This window comes from Corvus kubaryi, unplaced genomic scaffold, assembly GCF_017639235.1.
Source record: "Corvus kubaryi isolate FWS band 111438036 unplaced genomic scaffold, C.kubaryi_AGA036_p1.0 37398, whole genome shotgun sequence".
NCBI lineage: Eukaryota > Metazoa > Chordata > Aves > Passeriformes > Corvidae > Corvus > Corvus kubaryi.
Window position 1 is genome coordinate 13,979,374 of NW_024581137.1, and position 24,291 is coordinate 14,003,664.

General features: G+C 43.1%; 2 protein-coding genes across 14 annotated transcripts in view; one reads left to right on the top strand and one right to left on the bottom strand.

Annotated features, from left to right (window-relative positions):
• Nucleotides 1-24,291, bottom strand: part of ULK4 (unc-51 like kinase 4) — a 252,965-nt gene that overhangs the window by 13,491 nt on the left and 215,183 nt on the right. For 10 of the 11 annotated variants that reach the window (XM_042044406.1, XM_042044404.1, XM_042044405.1 and 7 more), the window contains one exon: nt 23,811-24,232. The exons of the other annotated variant lie outside the window; for it this stretch is intronic. In XM_042044406.1, the coding sequence (XP_041900340.1) occupies nt 24,148-24,232 (85 nt within the window). In that variant the 3' untranslated portion in view covers nt 23,811-24,147. Of the gene's footprint in view, nt 1-23,810; nt 24,233-24,291 lie in introns of those variants that run through there. 11 annotated transcript variants of the gene reach the window in all.
• Nucleotides 392-22,361, top strand: CTNNB1 (catenin beta 1). Of its 3 annotated transcripts, XM_042044414.1 has the most exons (17): nt 397-640; nt 3,752-3,831; nt 13,899-13,959; nt 14,421-14,648; nt 14,788-15,041; nt 15,132-15,370; nt 15,456-15,657; nt 15,992-16,136; nt 16,619-16,722; nt 16,814-17,152; nt 17,401-17,559; nt 18,455-18,574; nt 18,726-18,876; nt 18,966-19,087; nt 20,264-20,324; nt 21,078-21,298; nt 21,588-22,361. In XM_042044414.1, exons 3-16 carry the CDS (start codon nt 13,947-13,949, stop codon nt 21,284-21,286), a joined length of 2,346 nt encoding a protein of 781 aa, XP_041900348.1. In that variant the 5' UTR covers nt 397-640; nt 3,752-3,831; nt 13,899-13,946; the 3' UTR covers nt 21,287-21,298; nt 21,588-22,361. The 3 variants fall into 3 exon arrangements, with proteins under 3 accessions (XP_041900349.1, XP_041900348.1, XP_041900347.1); XM_042044413.1 differs by lacking the exon at nt 3,752-3,831; XM_042044415.1 differs by lacking the exons at nt 3,752-3,831; nt 21,078-21,298 and having other exon boundaries at nt 392-640.

The window sequence follows — 24,291 nt, forward strand, 5'->3', positions numbered from 1 at the left end:
CCCGCTCCCCTTCTCAAAGCGGGACTCCGGCTGATCCCTTCAGTCGCATCCCCTCCCCCGCCGCCTCTACACCCCTCAGGGCACCAACTTCGTCCCCAGACCGGGAGCTCGGATCCTTCTTTCCCACCTCCGCAATAAGGTACCTCCACCAGGCTCCCCCCGCCCCGGCCAGCCCTGCCCAGCCCTGCCCTGCCCAGCTCGGCCCAGCCTTCCCTGGGCTCGTGCCGCTTCTCCGCTCCCTGTCTCCCTCCGCCCTGGGAGCGGGGCACTATTTCTCCTCCTCCCTCTGCCTGCCCTGAGCGCCGGGCGCCTGTGGAATGCCGCGCGCGGGGCCCGGCCGCGGCGGCAGGATACACAGCCGGGCCCGCCGCTCGCTATAAGAACCTCCTTGTGAGCGACGCCATTTTAAGACTCTCGCTCGGTTCGGCGCTGGGAGCAGCGGCGGCGCTCGGGGGACACAAACACCGCCGCCCCGTACGGTCGCCACCCGGGAGCCAGCGGCGGGGGCACCGCCGTGAGAGAGGAGGAGGAGGCGGGGGGACAAGGAAGGAAAGACGGACCGGACCGGGATCGCCTGGGCAGCAACAGCAGCAGCCGCCGCCGGAGCCCGGGGGGACCCTGCGCTCTCCCTTCCTGCAACGTTAGTGCCGCTTTCTCCGGCGGGAACTTGGGGCAAACCCGCGCCGGCCCCCCCCGCGGCCGTGAGGGGGTCCAGGGTGTGCCCGGCGGGAAGGACGGGGCTGGGGGAGGGGGGGAGCGGGGGTGGGAGAGAGGTGGGGGAGCAGGAAAGGAAGAGAGAGAGAGGGCTCTTGTTTTTGGGAGGTCTGGACAGCTGCGTGGCTGCAGGAGCGGCAGCTGCAGCTCCCGAGGTGTCTCTTGGGAAGCTCGTCCTGGGGCGAGGGGGTGGCTGCTCTGGTCTGCGGGAGAAGGCGAGTCCCTGCGCCCGGCTCTGCTCTCGTTTGCAGCAGAACCCGGAGTACTTTAATGACCCTTTTTTTTTTTTTTTTAAAAGGTTCTCCCTCCCTCCCCCTTCCCTTTTTTAGGGGAGTACTAACTCGCCGGTGGGCTGCAGATCCCCTTTGGCGATAGGAGGGGGAAGAGAGCAGGGTACGGGTTTATTTGTACCGAATATAATTAATCACGGTCACTGCAGTCAGCGGGAGATAACTAATCTGTTGCCTTGTGGGGTTTCGGTCTTAGTGGCATTGCTATTTGCTGGAGAGGTTATGCTGCTGCTGCTGCTGGGTGTCACCGAAATGAAGCTTCCCCGGAGCTGGGAGCAATCAAATTAAGTTTTTTAACATCCACCCTACCAGAGTCTTGTAGGGAATGACTGGGCTCCGGGCGGTGTGGCGGCTCCCAAGCTGCAAGGGGAAGCGCCCGCTGCTTCCCGTGGCCGGCTGGGGGGACCACGGTGGCTCCAGCCTCCCAAAGTAACGCGTTCCTGAGGTGTGGGAATCAACTTGCGGTTACTCCCAGAACTACCTAGGGCACTTATTTCTCATTCCTCTAGGAACAGGGGCTCCAGGTGTGTTGTTTTGTGGTTTGTTGTTTGTTTAAGAAAACAAAGCTTAGTTCATCTCTGTTGTGCGTGATTAGCTACTCCTAGAGCAGCAAGTTTTCTTAAATTTGGCAAAACCTTGAATTCTTCCCTAGGTAAAACTCAATGTAGGACGTTGGTAGTTTCTTTTTGTATCTCTTCCCCAAAACGTTCTCTGAAGATTATCCCTTCTGGAAAGAAAGGACAGACTGTGTGAAGGTACCGTGGGCAACTTGTGACTTTAGGAATAGCGGTGTTGATCTTTGTAATCAGCTACTTCTTGATCTCTTTCTCATGGAGCAGCCATTGTTCTGACACTCTGTATATTCCAGACATCTGTGGTCCTCCCATCCCCCAAAGTATGCAAGTGGTGAATGGAAAGAGGCTGGGCTGGTATGCTGAGGTCGAGGGACGGAAATCAAGGAGGGGTTTTAGTAAAACAGGATCTTTATGTGCTGAGACTACAGTAAAGGCAAAGACAAGAAAATTAGCTGAAGGAGGATCAGGGTTTTCTTGATACTAAGTTCAGACACACCAGAGAGCAACTTTCCAGTTATGATTTTGCTTCTGAATGACATAAAGGTACTACTGCAAGGCTCCAAAAAAAAGCCTAAGTGGCAAAACTTACTGGTGTGTATTGGCCCAAGTTATAATGTGAATTTCAGTACCTAACAGTCCAGGAACCTAATGTTGATCTTGCATTTTTGATAAAAAGATGCTGACAGCTGCAGGTATCTGACGACTGTGTCATTTGTCTAATGGCTGGTACTATTGCAAATGAAGCTGCTTAGGTATTCAGGCAAGAGTTTGAGACTCTCTAAATTCAGCTGTTAGTACAAAGTCATACTGAGTGTCTCGCTGTTCTGGGGTTGTTCTAAAGAAAAGTCGTATTTGCTCATCTATTAGTTCAGGTATTTTCTGTTTAGGTATAAACTGATATCCAGGGGAATGTTCACTTTGGTCTATATAGCAGATCATTTCCCAAGATCTAGGGGTGAAATAAGTAAAAACACCTTGTTGGAAAGGACAGTGCCATGCACGACAGCTTCTAGAAGCGAGGATTTAATACGAAGTAAAACTTGATAGGAAAAAATCAGTTCTTCAAATGCTGTGTTACAGCCTTATCAACACAAGCTTCCTTTTTCTTGCCTATGCTATAAATAGGCTGGGCTCTTTGCATGGTGTGTGTCTACTATGGACACCAGCATTTTGCTCTGTGGTGTGTCAGTAACTGGCTTGTGAAACCTGGTTGCCCTTCAGACAAAATGATTTCTTTGTGAAGCAGATGTCCGTCTGTCATGGCTCTGCATCTGAACTAGCATCCTGAAATACTGTGTTCTGAAGAGTTGAACTTGAGGTTTTGGGGATGTTAAGGCAAGAAGTTAGTACTAGCACTGTTCTGATTTTGCAGTATTTTCAGGGGTAGAAAGGGAAGGGGCAGGAATGGAGCAGAAAATACGGCTATTGGAGGCTTCTGTCTCAGAAACTGAAGTCTGAATGTGCAGTCTGAAACTTCTGGATAAGGATGTTTCTGCAAAGTATTGTCTAGTAGGCAGACTAGTGTGCAAATACAGCAGTAATCAAAATCACTTACATTAATTCATAGTTAAACTGGTAATGCAGGGGTTGTGGTGATCGTGCAGTTACCTGCAGCAAAACTTGTTCTGTGACTGTGGTAGCCTGTATACTATGGCAGGAAAATCAGGACTGACCTTACTTATCTTAAACATCATACTTCACAAAGCCTGATAAAACCTGTGAGAAACTCTGCAGGCAGCTGTGACTTGTTCCTGGGTTCTCACAACGTGCACTTGCAAGCTCTGAGCCCAGTGGCTTGCTGGGTGACTGGGTGGGAACCTAGAAATGGCAAACTCCTTGGCAGTAAGTATTGTGTGTGACTCTTCTTGTCTCTTTAGATAAAATTATTATCCTGGCATGGCAATATTTCTGATTTTCCAGTTAAGCACCGATTGAATTGGCTAGACTTGCCATCATAAGGCAGCCTGACAGTGGTTAACTTTTAATATCCATTTCTGGCACTTGATTCCAAGGTAAAACTTGCTGTAGTCTGTGATCAGGCTTTAGCCCAGGAAGGTAAAGTGTTAAACTGTGCTGGCACTGTGTAGCCTGTGCTGCTTCTCATGAGAAGAAAGGAGCCAGAAAAGTTGTTTAGTTTTTTGGCATTTTGTTCTTTTCTTTTTTCACTGACAGGTAACTTCAAGTGCAAGGGAGAGAACTAATGGAAGTCTAATTCTGGCATTTCTGTCTGTGTGGAACACCAAATAGATGAGGTGAGCAGGTGATACATACCTGTAGCTCAGCCTGACCTCATGAATGTGTTAACTCTGATGTGAAAACAAATGCATGCTATGCTTTTGTTGCCTTGGCAAGTATGGGTGCAAATGTTGCTTTACAGAAGAACTTTTTGTTCATGTTCCAAGTTGACTTTAGGAAACAATGTACATTGGCTGGATTAGTGTTGCAGAAGTGAAGTGCTTGCTCTGTTACTTAATACTAAATTAACTCTGGAACCTTGTTTGAGGACTGACTTAGAAGGTTGAAAGAGTTAATCTCGTATTCTATGTTGCTGCATTTAAAAAACAGTATGAGCTAGCTGGATTTTGCTGGAGTTGGCAGATGCACCGTGTGCACTGTACATGTATTTGCTGGAACCAGCATTTCTGGGCTGACTTACTGTGCTAAATAGACTTGTATAAATTGGAGAACTTTGCCAACTCTGCAGCAACTGTAGCAAGTAGTGCTGTATTGTCCTGGCAACAATTCAGGTGCCCTCCAGTGGCCAGAAATCTTAACATCCTAAAGGTGCTAATAAATGCAGCTGCCTTGTCAGTTTGCCTTAATTAAGAGTGAGTTGAAGAAACATCTTTTAGTGTCAGACTTCATTAGCACGTCTGTTGTTTAAACAGTCCTTTTTGGAGTGTTGGTGTGCCTTATTGTAAATACATAGTTATTCTGGCAGACAAGCAAAGACAGCCACTTTCAGATTCATAAGTATTTCATTAGTGTCAGTGTAATTATGACTAATCACTCTGGTTTCTTAAACTGTGGAGATTAATGTTTAACATCCAAGTTCAGGGCTGGCTATGTGGTTGCAGTCTAAGAAGAAACTGGATTATGGTAGATACTTCCTGGTTTGGAAGAGAGATGTTTGCTAAGTTGTTCCTGTATTGGTGTGAAAATGGGCGTTTCAAGTTATGAACAAACAGGAGGGAAAGGTACTTCTGTAACCGTGTCTTTTGTTAGTGATGCACATGGTTGTGTTAAATGACTGCAGAACCATTGTCTTTTTGACACACAAAACTGTGTGGGCAGCGAAACTTGAGGGCTGGCAGTGGTTTTGTTCCTGAACTTTGAGTGTTAAATGTGGTATAATACTTGTCTGAATTATCATAGGTTGCCTCTAAATGATCACAATGGCAACTGTTTTTTTGGTTTTTTTTTTGTATGTGACTAGGTAAGGCTAAAGAATGAATTTTGATCCTGTCTACTGCCAGCTCTACTACAGTCATCTTACTCAGTGATAAGTATGGGCACATGGACCAAAAGCAGTAAACCCGTGCATATTTATTACGTGAGTCCTGCTGGCAGACTAAACCTTGGATAGAAACAAAAGCAAGGAAGATGGGAGTACGTATAGTGTAGATAGCTGTGTCCCACAAGTAAAATGCAGGAGCTCTCTAAGCTGTGATAATAAAACTGCTCTTAATGTTTTGCCCAGCCATGAGGATACTCAAACTTAGTGAATGCTGCACAAAGCCGTAGTGGGAAATGTGTGCCAGTGACCCAAAGATCTCAAATCCACTGCTGAACAGAAGTGACTTAGTAACTGTTCTGAGGTTACTTGCTTGTGGTGCTGGTGCTTAGTTGGTCAAAACAATTAAGACATATGAGTAATTGGGTTGATAATCTTGTTATGAACTTAATGTAAGTTCATAAATGTGAAACTGTCATACCAGTCCTTTAATACTGAGCTACAAACTGCTGTCAAGGGATTGATATGTACATTATGTGAGGAAGTTCATTACTTTTGTTCTCAAGCTGGATGTGTAGCACCAGAGTTGTAGTTGAAGCAGTTTTCATGTCATAACGTTTAAAATTATCATCAACTCCTATCTTGGACAGTCAGGAGGATACTTAGGTACTTGAGATCTATCTTGCCAGTTAATAAAGTGAAAGTTTTTGCTAGTGCTATGGTATGCTTGCGCATGAAAAGCTCTCTTAAATCATTACTTTCAAACATGACCTGATAATTTGTCAACTTGAACACAGCAGCTGCTTATAGCTCTTAGAAATGACCAGAAATTTCTAGAAAGGACAAATAAATACCTAGGGCAGAAAGTGTTTTGTTTGCAGATCTTGTTAGAATCTGCTGGTATAGTTGCCCATGATTTTGAATGTAAAGGATTGTGTTGACAGATCTCTTGTAACTCTTGAATGTTCTCTAGGTAAAGAGCAAAATAACTGTGCTGTGGATCTAAACACTTAATTTCTGAAGTGACAAGATCCAGTGCTGTGAGATTTCAGCTCCTGCAGTATAAGTATGATTTTAATTAAGAGTGTGTGACTATGTGAAGAGGTGCTTTCTTTACATTGCATGCTCAGCCATGTGCCTCTGGCCAGCATCAAACAAATTATGTAGGGCACTGCTGATAAGAAATTATAGTGGTAGGTAACTGCTACCAAATGCATTTGGACATATCCATGTGTCCCATCAGTCTGTAATTTCTACCAAAGTTTCTCTAGAATGTCTGTCCTAAAGAGTGAAGTACTGTCCATCTCCTTTCTTTCAAAAGGAGAACCTTTACATGATATTGCCAGCTTCATTTTTGGGGAGGCTTCCTAGCAGGTTCTACAGTTTCAAAGTTCATCTTTTAGAATGATAGTGCAGGTTGGTGCCAGGATGATCTTTTATTTCTTTTTTAGTAACTTTCCTGATGTGCTTGTTCTGAATTCTCTTCCAGGTTCTCATAATTCTGTACATTAGTTATCTGATGTATTTGTTGGCTGACAGTGGCTCTCAGACCAATGTCAGCTCTTGTTTTAGTGAGAATTCTAATGGTTGTTTTTAAAAGGGTGCTTAAACCTTAGTACCTGTGAAGACTCTGATGAATTGCACAAGCTGTTAATGCCTTCATACTGTGTTAGTTGCTTGGAGCACAGCACGGACGGGGCTGCATCTGGAAGAGACCCATCTGCCAGTGAAATCTCCAACCCCCACTTCTGATACCCTTTGTTACCTGAACTGTCAGTCAGTGCAAAGCTGCTCTTCAGCAATTGATTAAAACTACCCACGTTCTGGGTGGCTTTCTGTACTTTAGGTGAGCAAAATGAAATGTGGCTCTTGCTACACTTATGTTATAGTCTCAGCTGCACTTGAAACTTAGGAGTTGTTGAACATTACAAGCTGGGTAGGAAGTATGGTTCCTTACTACCCTGCTTTCCCTTTTAGGAGGAAGGGTAAGGTAAAACAGGTGAGTGTCCTGTCATATCAGAACACTCTGTAGTGCTCCAGAAGTGAAATGTGGCAGATTGGAACCTTACAGCTGTCATAAAGTTCTTGTGGCCCCTTTTCCTCCTCTGCCACATTTGCTTAAGACTGTATTGACTCAAAAACAAGCCTCGCGTTTTTTGGAACTTGCAACCCAAGTCTTTTCCTTCACTAGACATTTTTTGAGGAATATGTTCTCTTTTTAAATACTGCTAGCCAAGTGTTTAAGTCAAGATTAGTAGACTGCCTGCATTTCAGTGCCATCAAGGAGTTGTAATCAACTTGGAGAAGTCTAGCAAGAAAGAAATATTTATATATTGTTTGCTTTAGCCAATAGGCACATGAATAGAAACCCTGCTCTGTACTCTTGGTCTTAGATTGCTGAGAACTGAAAATAAAGAGGCAACACGTGATTTTGCAAGTGGCATCAAGAAAAAAACCCTTACAAAAGATAGTGTAGGGAGGTTCGTCCGCCTTTGTTGAAGAAAGGAATTTTTAGATAATTTCTAAGGCAGAAGACAAAGGCTGAGAAGCCAGAACAATTGATGTAATAGCAATCTGGGATGCCTGAAGGAAAAAGGAAATAATGAATTGAAAATAAAGCAGCAAAGAAGAGTGGCTGAAATAGAGGTAACTTGCAGTGAGTTTTGGCAGATCTGCACCCCTCTCCCACTTTAAATCTGTGGATTATCTGAGCTAGTTTGTCGCCTCTTTCAGCATGTATTAAAGATATTTAAGGCTTGGAAATTGGAACCTTTTAACCATTGAGGTCAGTAAAGCAGATATTCAGATTTCTTAATTTCCTGAAATTTGTTAGGAAAAACAAACCTTAGACTTTCAGTCTTAATAATAAGAGAATTTAAAGACCATTTTAACATTACTATTGTAAATTCTGGGTTCAGAGTCAAATTTACTATGATCTGGTTAGCTAAATCTAAGATAGAATGTATTGCTGTTTGGAAGGCATCTTCTAACTTTCTGCAGGCATCAGTAGAATCTCTTGTCTGAAGTGTTCCTGCTTGGATAAATTTGAGCTGGAGGGATTACACAGGACACTGAGTTCATCACTGGAGAGAGGAGAAATACTTCACTAAGCAAGAACAGCATAGTGGTTGGAGGGAAGGATGCTAGCTAAGCAAATGTTGCTTGAGGAAACAACCAGAGCAATTTTGCCACAAGTTAAAAGTTTATAAATGAGTCTGTTCTGTTGCAGTCCAGGATCAGTAAGATGGATTTCAGTATGGGCCCATGCTGTGGCATTCAGATCAAGATTACTGGTAGCTCTTAGTTTTCAGTGGAACCACTGAAATAGTTTAAGTTACTACTTGGCACAACAGTTAAATATAGTAATATTACTTCATCTCTTGCCATGGCACTTCTTCTGAGGTAGTAGTGAAGGCTATAGATGAATGTTTCTACTGTGTAACCCCCCAAAAAAGTAGAAAAGTTTTTATGGATATTTTTCCTTTTTAGAGGAAAAAGACTGCATGGTTTGACTTGTTGCCTTTTGGTGTTCCATACTAAGTTTCTTCCACTAGGTTAAGATGTCATAAGTCACCTGAAGACATTTTTACCCACTATTAAAAATCACCCTGTTAAAACCAGAAGGAAGCCTGACATTAATATAAAATACATTAAGTTTTATACTCTGGTTCCTAGTATTGATAATAAGGTAAGCCTTAATTTTGCTATCTCTAAAAACATCCAAGTAGTACCTTGCTTTGTTTAATGTGATAATATGCAGCCCATAACCATTATTCAAGAGCCACTTTTCAGTGAGTTTCATAGTAGCTTTGGTGCATTTAAGTCCTTAAAGCACTGATGTGCAGAAGTCAGTATTGGTGGGTGACTAATTTCCCAGTAATCAAGGCCTTCTAATACTTGCATATAACTAACTTCAGAATAATCTACACTCACTGTATGTAGCTATTTCTTTTAGAGGGGACAAAGTGGCTGAGGACTGCAAATGCTAATGCTGGAAACAGAATATGGGAATGCTCCTCAGTATTTGTTTACTGGATATGGGAATGTATTTCAGGAAATGTGTTGTTTGTACTCCTCTCTGGTATCTTTGTACAAGGAAAATAAATTTTTAAAAAATGTGATCTTCAGAGTGAAATATGAGCACATTCTGTACCTATTTTCAAAAAGAAGTATCTTCTGTTCATTTTTTACAAAAAATTCTAAACCCCAGCTGTCATTCCTACCACAAGCTCCTAATATTCCTTAAAACACACAACACCAAAACTATCCTTCCAGGACTTTTTAGCAGTCTTACAGAAGCATGTGGTACATGAAGGACTTCCAAAATTACTTTAACCAGAGCTCAGTAAAGCCAGATAAAAATTCTCAGTTTTCTTTAGAACCTGCAGGGGATATGGGAGGAGAGAACTTAATCCACATTTGGATAAGGAATAATTAGAAGTTTACCACAGTTTGGATCATGTCTTCACAAGACTAAGATCAATAGAACTAGGTCTGTCTGTTGCAAGAGCTTGTATCTGGGGCTTAGGTTAGACCAAAAATTGCTTAGAGATAGTTCAGCCACTCTTGCCTAAAGTGCCTTTATACCATGAAAGCTTTTTTCCTGATGTTTCCACTGTCAGTATTGTCATACTTGGATGATTCCTCCTCCCCCACATTTTGTTTTCTAGAAAAAAGGCGAACAACTTCCAGGGGAAGATTAAAAAGGGTTGTTTAGTTGTCATTTGTTTTTTAATTCCTTAATTGGATGTATTTTCCAAATTCCCAACTTGAAAACTAAGGTTAATTAGGAAGCTTCTGCTACATTAAGAACTGAAAATATAAGGACTTGGGTCACAGAAATGAGTGCTCTCCAATGTTATTAGCAGTGGACCTGCTGTTGCCTGTATATTTTGGCTGTGGATTTTTATAAAGAAGATATACAGGTAACAGGCAGGCAGCTAAGACCAGTTACAAAATCAGACCCAAAGAATGCTTTCACTAACACCTTGGGAATGGTTGGAATAACTTCAGAGCATTTGGAAAAAAACTGTTTTCCAGTACAGGTACTTCTCTTCACTTGTGTGTAGATGATACACATTTTTAACTGCTGTTAACTGTCAGAAGATGAAGATGATGTGCCTGTTCCATGTAACAAATGTGTCATTCAGAGCTGGTGGGTAGTTTAAAGATGGAGTTGCTTGGCCTGTCCTAGATAAGACAGAAATGTAGAAGAGGAAAACATGGTCAGTAGGTGTGTTTGTGTGCAGTAACTCATGGTGTTTGGATGGATCAGTCTGGATTTCTCCTGCATGTTTTAGTAACATACTACTCTCACACAAAGGATTTATGGCAGACTTGCAAACTTTGACTTGCTTTATAAAGGTGGCAGGGATTGGGAGGGAACTGCTTATCAGATCAGGTGTAATTTGAGTCACTCTTACTGAAGAGAATTGTTCAGGTTTGAGAACTACTGTAGGCTTGTTGATTTTCTTGGCATATGTGGAACTATTGTCCAAAATCAGAAATTAATATCTAATAAAAATACATGATCAGAAATAATACATTATACTTCTTACATTCCTTTTGAAAATCAAGAAATTTGAATTGTCTTCTGTAATAATTTGAAATTATTAGCTCATGTGCCTTCTAAGCTTGCAGAACCATTTTTCCCAGTTTTTTAGACTGGGACAGATGCCATGCAATATAGCCTAGTGCAACATCTTGAATTGCTCTTCACATGAGTTTTTTTAATACATAGTCTAAAAAGCTCCAACCTCCATTTAAACACAAAACTGGTGATGCTTGCTAAGCAAGTAGATAACTCTCATAGGTCAGGAGGAGATTTTTGAGAAGTGAAGAGTCCTATAACTCCTTGTAGTACAACCATGTGAACCATATAACATGGTATTTACCAAATTCCAATTTCCTAGTATCTTCTAGTCTTCAAAAACAGCAAAGCTTGCAGAAGCTTGCTGTTATGCTGAAGTTTGTTTGTAAAGTATGCTGAGGACTTCTGTCTCTTCCTGATGGCTGAGATGTGTTTGGCTGACCTTGTACTGATCCAGTTTGTCAGGAAAATGAGCAGCACAGATGTTTGTACCTAAGCCTGGTGGTGTCGCTCCCTTTGTAGGTGTGTTGGTTAACCTTGACAGTGACAAACAGGAAGACAAAGTCAGCAGCTTGCCTGGACTCAGCTTACCCCCTGTTGAAATTAGAAGAGAATGTGAAGGAAAAGATGAGAGAATGTTTAAGTGCAGAAAACCTAAAATCAAACCCTGGCTACTTTTGTTTGGCAGTTAGTTTGGACTTCGAGGATTAAACCCAATTCCCCATGTAAATAATAATAAAAAAAAGCTACCAGGAATTGCTGGGGGGCTACAGGTGTATGAAGTGCAGATCGGGATGTTGGAACTTGCAGATGGAGTTAGCAGGCTGATCTAGGGTCAGCATTCCAAAGACTGAATGTCTGACTGGTAATGTATTTCTGAACACATAGTATTTCTTCATTGCTGTTTTGTAGATGTTTGTCAGTGTTATTTTGGAATAGTGCTGCAGTTCAGTGGCTACTCTGGTCTGTTGGATTTTACCTAATGGTAGAGCTGCTCTTCTGATCTGTTCAGGCTGCTGAAATGGAAACAGCAATTTCAGAGTGCAGGTGCTATAAGCCAGTTGCCTTCACTGGGGCAGAATTCAATGGTGGAGAAAATTATAAGTGTTCCCAAGCCCCTTACTGCAAATAGGAATCTCAGGTGGTAGTAAATGTCTCAAAGCATAGTCACTGCTCTTAACATACTGGTAGATGAACCAGTTGACTTCAAAACTAGTTTGGTGATCCTTTTTTAGCATAGTCCTGATGGGAGGAGATGGCAAAGTTATGATAAAAATAGATCTTTTTTGTGCTAAGCATATTGAAAACTTCTTATGGCAGCTAGAATATGCCAAATTTTTTATTGGCAGTGTCACATTTCACTTAGAGTGAGGACTACAGGGAGCAAGGATACAAATTTTACTGTTAGTGCTATTCCCTTCTTTCTGTTTGGAAGGTGTTAGTGGAATTCGCAGTGTAATGCAGAAGACCTGCAGAGAACTATCAAGCTTCTGTATAGGCACTTCCTCAGCTTAGCTACTCATTAGAATTTTTTAATCAATGGTGAACTGACAGCATGATTTAAGCTTTTCCTTCCACTTGCCACTGCTACTCTCAAACGTCTAACAGTATGGAAGAATCCAGTGGTAAGGGAGGGACTGTCTGTTGTCAGCACATCCTCTATGCACATTGTCAAGGACAGACTCTGAGTTGACCTGTCTCTTCCATGCTGTGGAGTAGGACCAGTTTAGAGTTTCCAGCTGCACAGCAGGATGCTTTTATTGTATGTTGTGTAATGTCTTATATTAGCTTAATGCTGCTTATCTGCTGCAGATGCAGATCTACTGTCCATTTTAAAAGAGCCAGGGAACGGTTGCTGCCAAAAGTGGGAGTGCAGAGTCAGGACAAACAGCACTGGCATTTGTAAAGCAAAGCAACAAGATTGCTTGGGGTGTTGGAGTATCTTGCAGCTGGCTCAGAGTCAGTGAAATACAAGTTTGTGCCACCTATCCAGTGAGACTTTTAAACTGCAGGCCTGTCCTCTGTTTAATTATGATTTTCAAAAAAGTACTCCTGAAGGAAACTTAAACTGGGGAATCTGCCTTTACACAAATACAGCATCAGGTGGACTTTGTTCTCCTGGTGCAGCACTGCAGACCTGTCCTTTCAGGGATTAGTGCCTTGCCTTTACTTCATTGTGCCGGAATGTTTTGGTCGGCACAGCTCTAACACCTAATGATGGCACATTGAAAGCTGATTGTTGCAAGAGATGGTTTTGCTCCCCGCACAAGCTACCACTACGAATGTTTCTGCTTGGCTGGCTCCCAGAATAGGCTGTCACCAGCTCTGTCTGTGCTGGAAACAGTGTGGGACTGTGGGACAGAGGGGGGAAGGGGAGCAAATGAAATAAAAGTGACCCATTCTGGAGCTGTAGCCTCAAATTTCTCTTTCTGGGTTAGTGAAGAGACAGCTACAGATTTATGGTACAAATACTATCATACTGCTTGGTGATATCAATTGGAGGTGCATACTGAAAATTTGGATAGGGCATTTGATCATATTTCAGCCTCCTGCCCCCAATTATCTTGGCTTTCTGTGCAAAAAATAAAAATTAGTTTGGTGAATCAATGTGTGTGCAACTGAAGGACAGGTTTGTTTTTTTTTTTTTTATAAAGCTGGTTCAATTTTTAGTTTTAACTTCAAGGAAGAGCTTTGTGTAGGAAGAAACCTTTATTCTTATGGTACAGGAAGGGAGTAAACTAGGAGGTTACAATTACAATTCTTTAGGTACTCTTTGTGCCGCTGAAATAATAGCAGCTTGCCTTACATGGTCATTTCAGCTTTCCCCATGAAAATTCAGTCGTAGCCCTGTATCAAACAGTTTTTCTAGTATCTTCTAAGTAGTTAATCTTTGAGAGAAATGAGGAAGTCTGACATTTAGCCATTGTCTTTGTGGCATTTCCAAACTCTGGAATTTAATGTCTGGACTTCATCTTAAGCAAAGATAGAGGAGTAAAAAATTAGCTCTGTCATGGTCAGCCTTCAATTCTTGTTCTCTTGCAGCTCTAAGAGAATATCTTACGTATAACCTGACAGAAGAAGTCTGGGTGATACATCATGTTCTTATGCATGTCTGTCCATGGGGCTTTGCTAATTAGCATTTGAGTATACTCACTGTAGTAATGAAATGGCAAGATGTGCCAAGCCTTAGTTTGCAATTCTAGTGTTCTTAATGTGAAATCCTGTCTTACTAGTCTGATTAGTGTTTAATAAGTTCTAACCTTGCTCTTTTTTAGGATCTCTGAAAGGGCGCAGGAAAGAGTTCTGGGAGCATAACAAGGAACATGGCAACTCAAGGTACATAATGCATTGCAATTTCTGTTACTAGAATCTAGAAGACTCCTTATTCCTTTTTTTTTAACTTTTCAAAGTCACTTGGATTGAATAACATCTGCTATATTACAGTAATTAATAGTTTACACTGGAAATCAAACCTTCAGACAAGTTTCTTGTAAGCATTTTGGGTCCCTTAAGTACCGTCAAGTACATAACCACGGCATGTGGAAAAGGGAACCTTTAAGCAGTAGGTCAGGACAGCCACAATAGCAGTGATTGTTCTGCCTGTTCCTCAGGTTTACATGTCTGCATTGGTTCAGTGTAAAGCCTCAGTTTAAAATTGCTGCTCACTTGCAGTGCTGGGTTGAGGTAGTTGTTTATAACAATTCATTTTAATTTAAAATCTGTGTCATCTCTAGTAGGATTAATACATGCTGGAGTAATTGAACTAAACTTAATTGTTCACCAATGGTTTTTTACAGCTGACTTGATGGAGCTGGATATGGCAATGGAGCCAGACAGAAAAGCAGCAGTCAGTCATTGGCAACAGCAGTCATATCTGGACTCTGGTATCCATTCTGGTGCCACAACAACTGCTCCCTCCTTGAGTGGCAAGGGAAATCCTGAAGAAGAAGATGTGGACACAACACAAGTGCTGTACGAGTGGGAGCAGGGGTTCTCTCAGTCCTTCACCCAGGAGCAAGTTGCAGGTAAGGCCTTTCCTATTACACCGGTTTGCTTGGACATGCAGTTCAACAATACAGAAACCTAACAACACAGTTATTGCCAATCTGGATGATGAGCTTTTTATTCCTAGTCTGAGGTTACTATGACTTGCCTTGTTTTCAGATATTGATGGCCAGTATGCAATGACTAGAGCTCAGAGGGTGCGTGCAGCTATGTTCCCTGAAACACTGGATGAAGGAATGCAAATCCCATCCACGCAGTTTGATGCAGCTCATCCAACTAATGTGCAGCGCCTGGCTGAGCCATCCCAGATGTTAAAACATGCTGTTGTTAATTTGATAAACTACCAAGATGATGCTGAACTTGCAACTCGTGCAATCCCAGAACTGACCAAACTGTTGAACGATGAGGACCAGGTAAGTGTTTTCTTTGCATGGGTAAAGCTTGCTTTTGGAGCATCTTCAGTGGCCTTAAAATTAAAAGCTTTATTCAAACACTTGTGTTAGGTGGTGGTGAACAAGGCTGCAGTTATGGTTCATCAGCTGTCCAAAAAGGAAGCGTCCCGCCATGCCATTATGAGATCTCCTCAGATGGTGTCTGCCATTGTACGTACCATGCAAAACACAAACGACGTGGAGACAGCCCGGTGTACTGCAGGGACGCTACACAACCTCTCACATCACCGTGAAGGCTTGCTGGCAATCTTCAAATCAGGAGGCATCCCTGCTTTGGTTAAAATGCTGGGGTATGTGCACTACTGAGGCAGTACTTGTGTTTTGCAGTTGGGTGTGCTAGGAGCCAGGTGCTCATGAGGATTTTCCCTTCTTTAGGTCCCCGGTGGACTCTGTGCTGTTCTATGCCATTACAACTCTTCACAATCTCCTGTTACATCAGGAAGGAGCCAAGATGGCTGTCCGTCTTGCTGGTGGGCTGCAGAAAATGGTGGCTTTGCTCAACAAGACAAATGTCAAATTCTTGGCCATTACAACAGACTGCCTTCAGATTTTAGCATATGGCAATCAAGAAAGTAAGGTAGGTGCCTTTGATGCTGAAGTACTTAAAATGAGCAAGCATGTAATGAATGGCCCGACAGTTCTTGTGTACTGACCTCCTGACTCTGAATCTCCAGCCATGTGCCACTGGCTTTTGCCAGTCCTGACCTTGCAAAAGGGGAGGGATACAGGAATTATCTTGCAGAAATGCTGCTGTGCTTCTAGGGAGAATTTAAGAACTTAAGAGTCCACATAAGCAGATGGGAATGTTTTTTTAGGGAACTGTAACCATGAGGGGTGTAAGCCAGCAACATTTACTACCTGCTGACGTGCGTAGGAAGTGATAGACAAATATTATTTTTGCTGTCTTTCAGCTGATTATTCTGGCAAGTGGTGGACCCCAGGCTTTAGTAAACATAATGAGGACCTATACTTATGAGAAACTATTGTGGACCACAAGTAGGGTGCTGAAGGTGTTGTCAGTCTGCTCCAGCAACAAACCTGCTATTGTTGAGGCTGGTAAGTACATTGTACTCATGCTAACTTAAACATCTACGTAGTACTTTGGGATCAATTCATTCCACCAAGAACAGAAATTGCCAGCATGAAAAAATGAACTCAGCTTGGTCCTTAAGTCCATAACCAGGTTTGGAAGCCTTTTGTATACAGAAGTATAAAAGGATGGTTGTTTTAAGTAACTCCACTGTGTTGTTAACTGGGTGGCATTAGTGGCTGAGTGTTGTCAGGATGCATCCCTGAGAACACGCACACATTTAAAAGGCCCAGTGTCACATAGGGAATTTCAAGGGCTTATTATTTTCCTATGTGAAGAAGGGCTAGGGCCCAGCCATATTGTGATATTAACAGCAAGAAGGATCCAAAAGCTTGTGAGATTTTGCACTCAGACTTTAAGGAAGAGAAGGATCTCACTGCTCACAAGATGAGCATCAGAATACAGTGTCGAATCTGAGTAATGGTGTCAAATCTGTACCATCTTCCAGGTGGGATGCAAGCTTTGGGGCTCCACCTCACAGATCCAAGCCAGCGTCTTGTCCAGAACTGTCTCTGGACTCTGAGAAATCTGTCAGATGCTGCAACAAAGCAGGTAAAGGGCTCTTCTGAGGCTCTTCTGTTGACTTCAAAAGTCAACATAGTGGAAGAGAAGACTTAACTTTTTCTTCCCTCTTTTTCTGCAGGAGGGCATGGAAGGCCTTCTAGGAACTCTAGTTCAGCTTTTAGGATCAGATGATATTAATGTTGTGACTTGTGCTGCTGGCATCCTTTCTAACCTTACCTGCAACAACTACAAGAACAAGATGATGGTGTGCCAGGTTGGTGGCATCGAGGCTCTTGTGCGCACAGTTCTCCGGGCTGGAGACAGGGAAGACATCACGGAACCCGCAATCTGTGCGCTCCGTCACCTCACCAGCAGACACCAAGAGGCAGAGATGGCTCAAAATGCAGTTCGCCTCCATTATGGACTCCCAGTGGTGGTAAAGCTGTTGCATCCACCCTCACACTGGCCTTTGATCAAGGTAAATGATTAAAAGCTGCCAGAGCAGAAACTGAAAACTGTTGTTTTTTAAAATGTAACTTTAAAAGTGAAAATACTTTGTTTCCAAGGTGTTGGGGGTGCAATTTGTCTGGTGGAGTAGTTGCTTCAGTTGAGCAACTTCATGTTTTTTCTTAGAGATTTAAACATTTGAGATGAACTGATTAAAAAAGTCACTAACAGTAAGCACTCCCCTCGTGCTCTCATTCCCCACCTGTTCCTTACCTGCAGGCTACTGTTGGCTTGATCCGCAACCTGGCTCTGTGTCCTGCAAACCATGCCCCGCTGCGTGAACAAGGTGCTATTCCAAGGCTAGTGCAGTTGCTGGTTAGAGCACACCAGGATACCCAGCGACGCACTTCCATGGGTGGGACACAACAGCAGTTTGTGGTAAGTGCCCTCTCCTGGCACTGCATCTCTGAAAGTTCTCTCCAACTCCTCGTTTGTCAGTGCACCTCAGCCCAGCAGTGCTTGGGCTAAAGAACTGTCGTCTTATTTGCTCTAGTTCATGTTATTCTCTGTGTGCATATAGCTCTGTCTTGGCAGACCTGAGATTTTTCTTAAATAAATAAGAATGCCAAAACTTTGGTTCTTATTTTAATAAGAACCTCTTGAGCATTTAATTCTGAACGTTATAGCTCACAGAAATACTGGTACTGCCTACAAGTAATTCTCTACCAAGAAATGAGAGCTCCCTTATCCTCCTCAGAAGAATAGGTTTAAGAATGCTATCACACCTTACTGCATATTTGCAAGGGTGCTGTAGAAGTATTGAGAAGTTGTGCAGGCTCCATACTCATTACCTGTTCAGGTCAGTGTGACAAGATCAGTCTCAATTTGATTATTTTTATCCTGTTAAACACATTAACAAAGGGGAAGTTTGCTTAGCACAGCAAATGGAAGCAGCATCTACTAGTACAGGCTGTAGTTAATTTGTGCAGAGGCAGGAAGGGTCCTCTTTGTTACTGGCAACTGCTTTTTCCAGCTCAGTAACTGCCAGGCTAATGCAGGTTATAGAAAGAGATGGTGTTACCAGAGGTGAAGTTCATAATAACAACCACTGAGGCGTTCCACTGAGATGTGTCACATACTGAATTTGGGTGGGTAAACTGGGCTGACTCCCAGCAGGGGTTTGAAGGCCAGCACTTGGTGGGGAAGGGGGTATGTGCAGGGGACAGGTTTGGTTGATTAGCTGAAACTGCTGATTGAGTTTTTGACAGTCACTTAAGAACTTGAGAGCACACAGTATCTCAAATTCAGAAACGCCTCTTCTCTCCATAACTAGGAGGGTGTGCGTATGGAAGAAATCGTCGAGGGTTGCACTGGAGCCCTGCACATTCTTGCACGTGATGTTCATAATCGAATCGTAATCAGGGGTCTAAATACCATTCCACTGTTTGTGCAGGTAAGTAAGAGCTCAAGACAGCACTGTAGTACATATTAGGAAAAGAAGCAAAATAGCTCTTGCACTTTCTGGATAGAACTGCTAAGTCAGAGTGTGCTGAAGAGCTCGTTTCAAGTGGAGGAGCTAAAGAACCCTCGTGTTTTGGTTGCAGTTGTTGTACTCTCCCATCGAGAATATCCAGAGAGTAGCTGCTGGTGTGCTTTGTGAACTGGCTCAAGACAAGGAGGCAGCTGAAGCAATCGAAGCTGAAGGTGCAACTGCTCCTTTAACAGAACTGCTTCATTCTAGGAATGAGGGTGTTGGTAAGTGAACTTAAGGCCGGTTTCATGCTTGTGTTAGAAGAGCTGATAGAAGTCTTGACCTCTACTAAAATCACTCTTCCTTTGGGCAGCAACCTACGCAGCTGCAGTGCTGTTCAGAATGTCTGAGGACAAACCACAGGACTATAAGAAGCGACTTTCGGTTGAATTGACAAGCTCCCTGTTCCGGACCGAGCCAATGGCTTGGAATGAGGTGGGTTCTGTCTTCTGTGTTAACAGCTCCTTGGGGAGATCTCGCTTCTATGTCCTTCCTTCTTCCACCAGAGAAGTGTAAATGCCATCAGTGATACAGGCCCAGCTTTACATAGCTTTGTGGTGGCTGTACCTTCTTTACTCTCTCTCTGAGTTCAGGGGCAGCAAACCTGCAGTAAGTAGCCTTCAAGCTGCTTTTTCCCTGGGAGAGAGGAAGAGTCTGTTCTCTGCTGCTGCTGAAGTGTGTAAAGCTCATTATGTTTGCTAGTGTGCAAAGCTGCTGTATATAAGAACTTTGTACTTTTCTGTGTTGCTTGTCAAAACCTAATGAACTCTGGGTGCAAAAATAGAAACACGAGTGATATGAGGGAAGCATAAATATAAAATGTATCTTGTGAGGCTTCTATCAAGCCAACAATGCAGGATTAGTAGTCTTGGGCTGGAAATGCAACCTTTCCTGAGAACTGAGATTTCAGACTTGAATATGTTTGCAGACTCATTATCACACATGGCCTTTTTTTCATGTTTAAGGGGCTACACAGTGAATTGAGACTGAAGTCAATCTGTGTGCATGGGATACAGGGAAGGCTTCACTAATTCTTTGTCTTCCCACAAATTCTTAAGATTTAGGAGCCTAGCTTGTCTTATCTTGTAGGTATCTACTCCATAAAGGGCAGTAGCCTTTGATTTGTAGTATTTCAGTGCTTACTTTTCTGTTTTCCTGAAATCTGTATCTACCACGAGAATGTGCAGGGGGGGGAGCTAAAATGCAGTATCTCTTTGAGATTGGAGTTAGGCAGTTGCTCTGCAGGCAGGCAGTTACTTCTGTGATTGATTGAACAAATGGGAGAGGTTCCTTTAAAAGCTTTGTTGCTGGCTTGGGAATATCTGACTTGCAGGATCTGGACAGGTGTACCTGAGAAGTGTTCCTAGACCTACCCCATCTTTTTCATTCCCAGACAGAACCCTCTTTCCAGTGATCTGTGGAATTGCATGTTGGATGCAGATACTTAGCTAAAAAGGCATTTTATGTTGACAGCAGTGCTGCAGTGCTCACTGCAGAGGAGTTGTTCAAAGGGATCTGGGGCAAGCTTCACAACTTTTTAAACTCAGAATTACAGTGCTGGGCAAAAGACCTGATGTTAAATCTGTTTTGTAATTCTTTGTGTGCACATAGACAGCGGATCTCGGACTGGATATTGGTGCCCAGGGAGAGCCTCTTGGATACCGCCCAGATGGTATGTCTTCTGTTCCTGTTGACTAAACTTTAAACTGGATGAAGTCAAGTCATAGATTTTAAAGGAGAACTGCAAATGAGTGAAGAGTGAATTTACTCTTCAGCAAGGTATTGCAAACTGACAGGCAGATGGGGAACTGCCAGTTCAAATAACCAGTTTCTGCAGCACCACTGGCAGCACTGAAATGGGAGCTGTATGAACATGCAAAACCAGTGTCTCTTGTCTGAGTCCTGTGGGAACACCTCCTGCTGAGCTGTTGTTTCCACAAATCTTTTACATTCCTTACAAATGGACTTGACAATTCCAACAGTGCAGTTTTTCTTTAAAACAACAAAGCTGGTATTGAATGCGTTAGTCTGTAAGTGTCTATAGATTTGAATGCAAGCCTATCCCTAAGGATTCTGAGCTATTTTTGACTAGTCTTTCAGAAGCAAGTCTGTAGTCTTGGAGCCTGGTTTTGCTGCAGTATTGTTGAATTTTAGTAGTGTTGATTGTGCAGACTAATGGCTTGGCTGGAATCTGCTCGTGCTTCTGACTGCAGTGTGCTTTGTCTGCAGAATCCTACTGGAAGGCTGTTCCGAACAATGGAATAGCCGTTAAGGGCAGGCACCAGATTGTGTTGAACTTGGCTGAACTAGAAAACAATTAGATGGCTACACGATCTCCTCACACACTGATACTTGCAGCTTCTGATGCATCTAACATCTGTTAACATTATGCTTTTTTTCCCTCTGCCACCTTTAACTTTCTTAGATCCTAGCTACCGTTCTTTCCACTCTGGCGGATACGGTCAGGATGCCTTGGGTATGGACCCTATGATGGAACATGAAATGGGTGGCCACCACCCTGGTGCTGACTACCCAGTTGATGGTCTGCCAGATCTTGGCCATGCCCAGGATCTTATGGATGGGCTGCCTCCAGGTGACAGTAATCAGTTGGCCTGGTTCGATACTGACCTGTAAATCATCCTTTAGGTAAGAAGCTCCAACCTTGAATTTAAAAACAAAACAAAAAGAGAAAAACAGCTGACTGGACTGAGGACTTGGTTGGCAGGGAGGGATTGGCTCAGTTGGGTCCCAGTGTGCCACAATAATGAATAAATGCTCTGGAAACACACAATCAGCACACTCCAAACTGACTTCTGCTGTGAAGTGTGGAAGTAATTAACTGTAATGTCTTGTGCACCGGCTTCATGCAGTCTTTGTGTTACAACAGCCCTTTACAACTCGGGAGCACTGACACCTGTGTTTTTTCTCTTTGCAGCTGTATCATCTGAGTGAACTTGCATTGATTGGCCTGTAGAGTTGCTGAGAGGGCTCGAGGGGTGGGCTAGTATCTCAGAAAGTGCCTGACACACTAACCAAGCTGAGTTTCCTATGGGAACAATTGAAGTAAACTTTTTGTTCTGGTCCTTTTTGGTCGAGGAGTAATAATACAAATGGATTTTGGGAGTGATTCAAGAAATGAAGAATGCACAAGAATGAATTGCAAGATGGAATTTATCAAACCCTAGCCTTGCTTGTTAAAAATTTATTATTTTTTTTAAATCTCTGTAATGGTACTGACCTTGCTTGCTTTGGAAGTAGCCTTTCTTTTTGCAGTAATTGTTGTTAGTTTTTTTTAAAGTCTCTCGTAGTATTAAGTTATAGTGAATATGCTACAGCAGTTTCTAATTTTTAAGGATTGAGTAAAGGTGTAGAACACTAATTCATAATCGCTCTAACTGTATTCTGAATAAAGTGTAACATTGTGTAGCCTTTTTGTATAAAAAACTAGACAAATAGAAATGGTCCAATTAGTTTCCTTTTTAATATGCTTAAAATAAGCAGGTGGATCTATTTCATGTTTTTGATCAAAAACTTTATCTGGGATATGTCTGGGTAGGGGCCAGTAAGAACTGTTTATTTGGAACCTTGTATTGGACAGTTTACCAGTTGCCTTTTATCCCAAAGTTATTGTAGCCTGCTGTGACACAGATGCTTCATGAGAAAAATGCAGTTATAAAATGGTTCAAAATTAAAGTAAACTTTTAATTCACTCTGTGTCAAATTATTTCAGATCACAAAGTATATTTGTGTGTTAAGAAATAGCCCTGGATTTTTGCACAGCCACTTCAGTGTGGGGGGAGTGAAGAATAATTTACCTCTTTGATCCCACTCTGGCACAGTTCCCCTTCCTAGCCTGGAGCTTTCTTGCTGCAGGCCTCTGAGGCACCATCTTTCCCTGCTTTGCTTTGGCAGGTTCCTCAGCATGTGGCAGGGTCTAGCCAGATGTGAGGCAACTCCACTGTGTGCTAGGCCTGCCAGCCCCAGAGCTCTTCTGGGCTTCAAAAAGGACCAACAGCCTCTTGCCTCAGCTCCCCTCAGCAGTGCCCCATCACTAAGGGTGGGTGAAAAGATCAGCAGGTTCAATGGCTCAAAGCCTTTTTCACGTGTCCTTAGTGTTCAGACCTGGGTGGAACTGGGCTTCCCTTAGGCAGCATCTGTGTGACTGGAAGGGGACAAAGTGGTTCTGAGACTGCTGGCTCAGCCACAGACTGCACATCTGCACCGTGCAGCTGTCACCAGCTCTGTGGGAGCAACACTCTCGGCACTTCCACTCCAGGCAGCAGTTTGCCAGCAGATCAGAGCAGGCCTTGGCTGCACAGACTCCTGGCTCAAGATGCTGAAAGCGACCGCAGCAGCCTGCTTCCCGTTCCACTGCAGAGGGAAAGGTCTCACCCAAGGAATTCAGCTTTGTTCCTCTCGCCACACTCAGCTGCTTGACTTGTACTGTGAAACACTAGACCAAATAAGAGCCAGCACTCAACTCTTCCCTGTTTCTAGTAACTCCAGCTGTTAAGCTATGCAATTTGATATTTGAAGTAATGTAATAAAACACACAAGGTGAAATCTGTTTACCTGGGGCTGTTTGCTTGCTTCCACAGACTCCAGGTACCAGGGCTGTCTGAGAGGGGTGTAGCAGCAGCTCTCATAGGCACCTGTGCTTGGTGAGTGCAGCAAGAACATGGAGTTGCTGCACTGACAGATGCCAACCACAGCACATGCAGAGAAGAATTCAACTCTTCACACACTCTGGGATCTGCAAGCTCTAGAGGACCCTTTCTGGGGTACTGGCTTTTACTGGGGCTTTGGCAAACTGCCAGGGTTATCATCACACCTCTTCTCAAAGAGCCGTAGCCAGGAGCGTTGGCAGCTGAGAACAACACCTGTGCAGCTTAAGCTGTGCAGTGCTAGGCAAAGGAGGGGCACGCAAAAGGCTGCTGAGCAGAAACTTGGGTACCATCTATCATCCTTACATGCCACATACTCATAGCCTCTGTGTGATCACAGTGGTTGGGTACTGGTTGCTTGAGGTGAACAATATTGTCTGTCTTGATAAAAAGGTATTTTCTAGTGCCAGTCACAAGCCTGAGGTGACTCCTTAAGATGAACAGCCGAGGCAGTCACCTGCTCCAAAAGATAAATGAGCATTTCTAACAGCAGCTTGAAATAGTGAAACACTTTATATTGTGAAGTAACTCTACTATTTATTTAATTTACACTTTCAAGCTATCAAATACTTGAGCTACATCATGTAATGCCAGCAAGGCAAAGTAGTAACCAAGAATTCATCCTTACAGGGGTTTAAAAAACAAACCACCACCCCCTCTGATCCCAAACCAGCTTCCCTCCCTTCCTGAGCCAGCCCAAATTCTGCATATGCTGCAGCTCAGATTGCTAAATGAGTTACATCTGCTCAGCTCATGAGGGTGCTCCTGCAGGACTGAAGTGATGAGCAGGTTACACAACCTGCATGTTTCCAAAGGCTGGTCAAAAATGGTTCACTTGGGAGTCTTGATATTTTCATGTCCCAGTGTTCTCAGAATTTCAAATGCCAAGGAAGCAACAGCAATGTCAGCGTGAGAGCTAGGAATTAAAACCAGTAACATCTATTAGACATCCTCAGGAGAAAAAAATGTTTTGTT

Coding starts and splice junctions, on each gene's coding strand:
- CTNNB1 (XM_042044414.1), top strand. Junction 14,649..14,787: donor CACCCAGGAGCAAGTTGCAG/GTAAGGCCTTTC, acceptor CCTTGTTTTCAG/ATATTGATGGCCAGTATGCA. Junction 16,137..16,618: donor ACCTGCTATTGTTGAGGCTG/GTAAGTACATTG, acceptor ACCATCTTCCAG/GTGGGATGCAAGCTTTGGGG.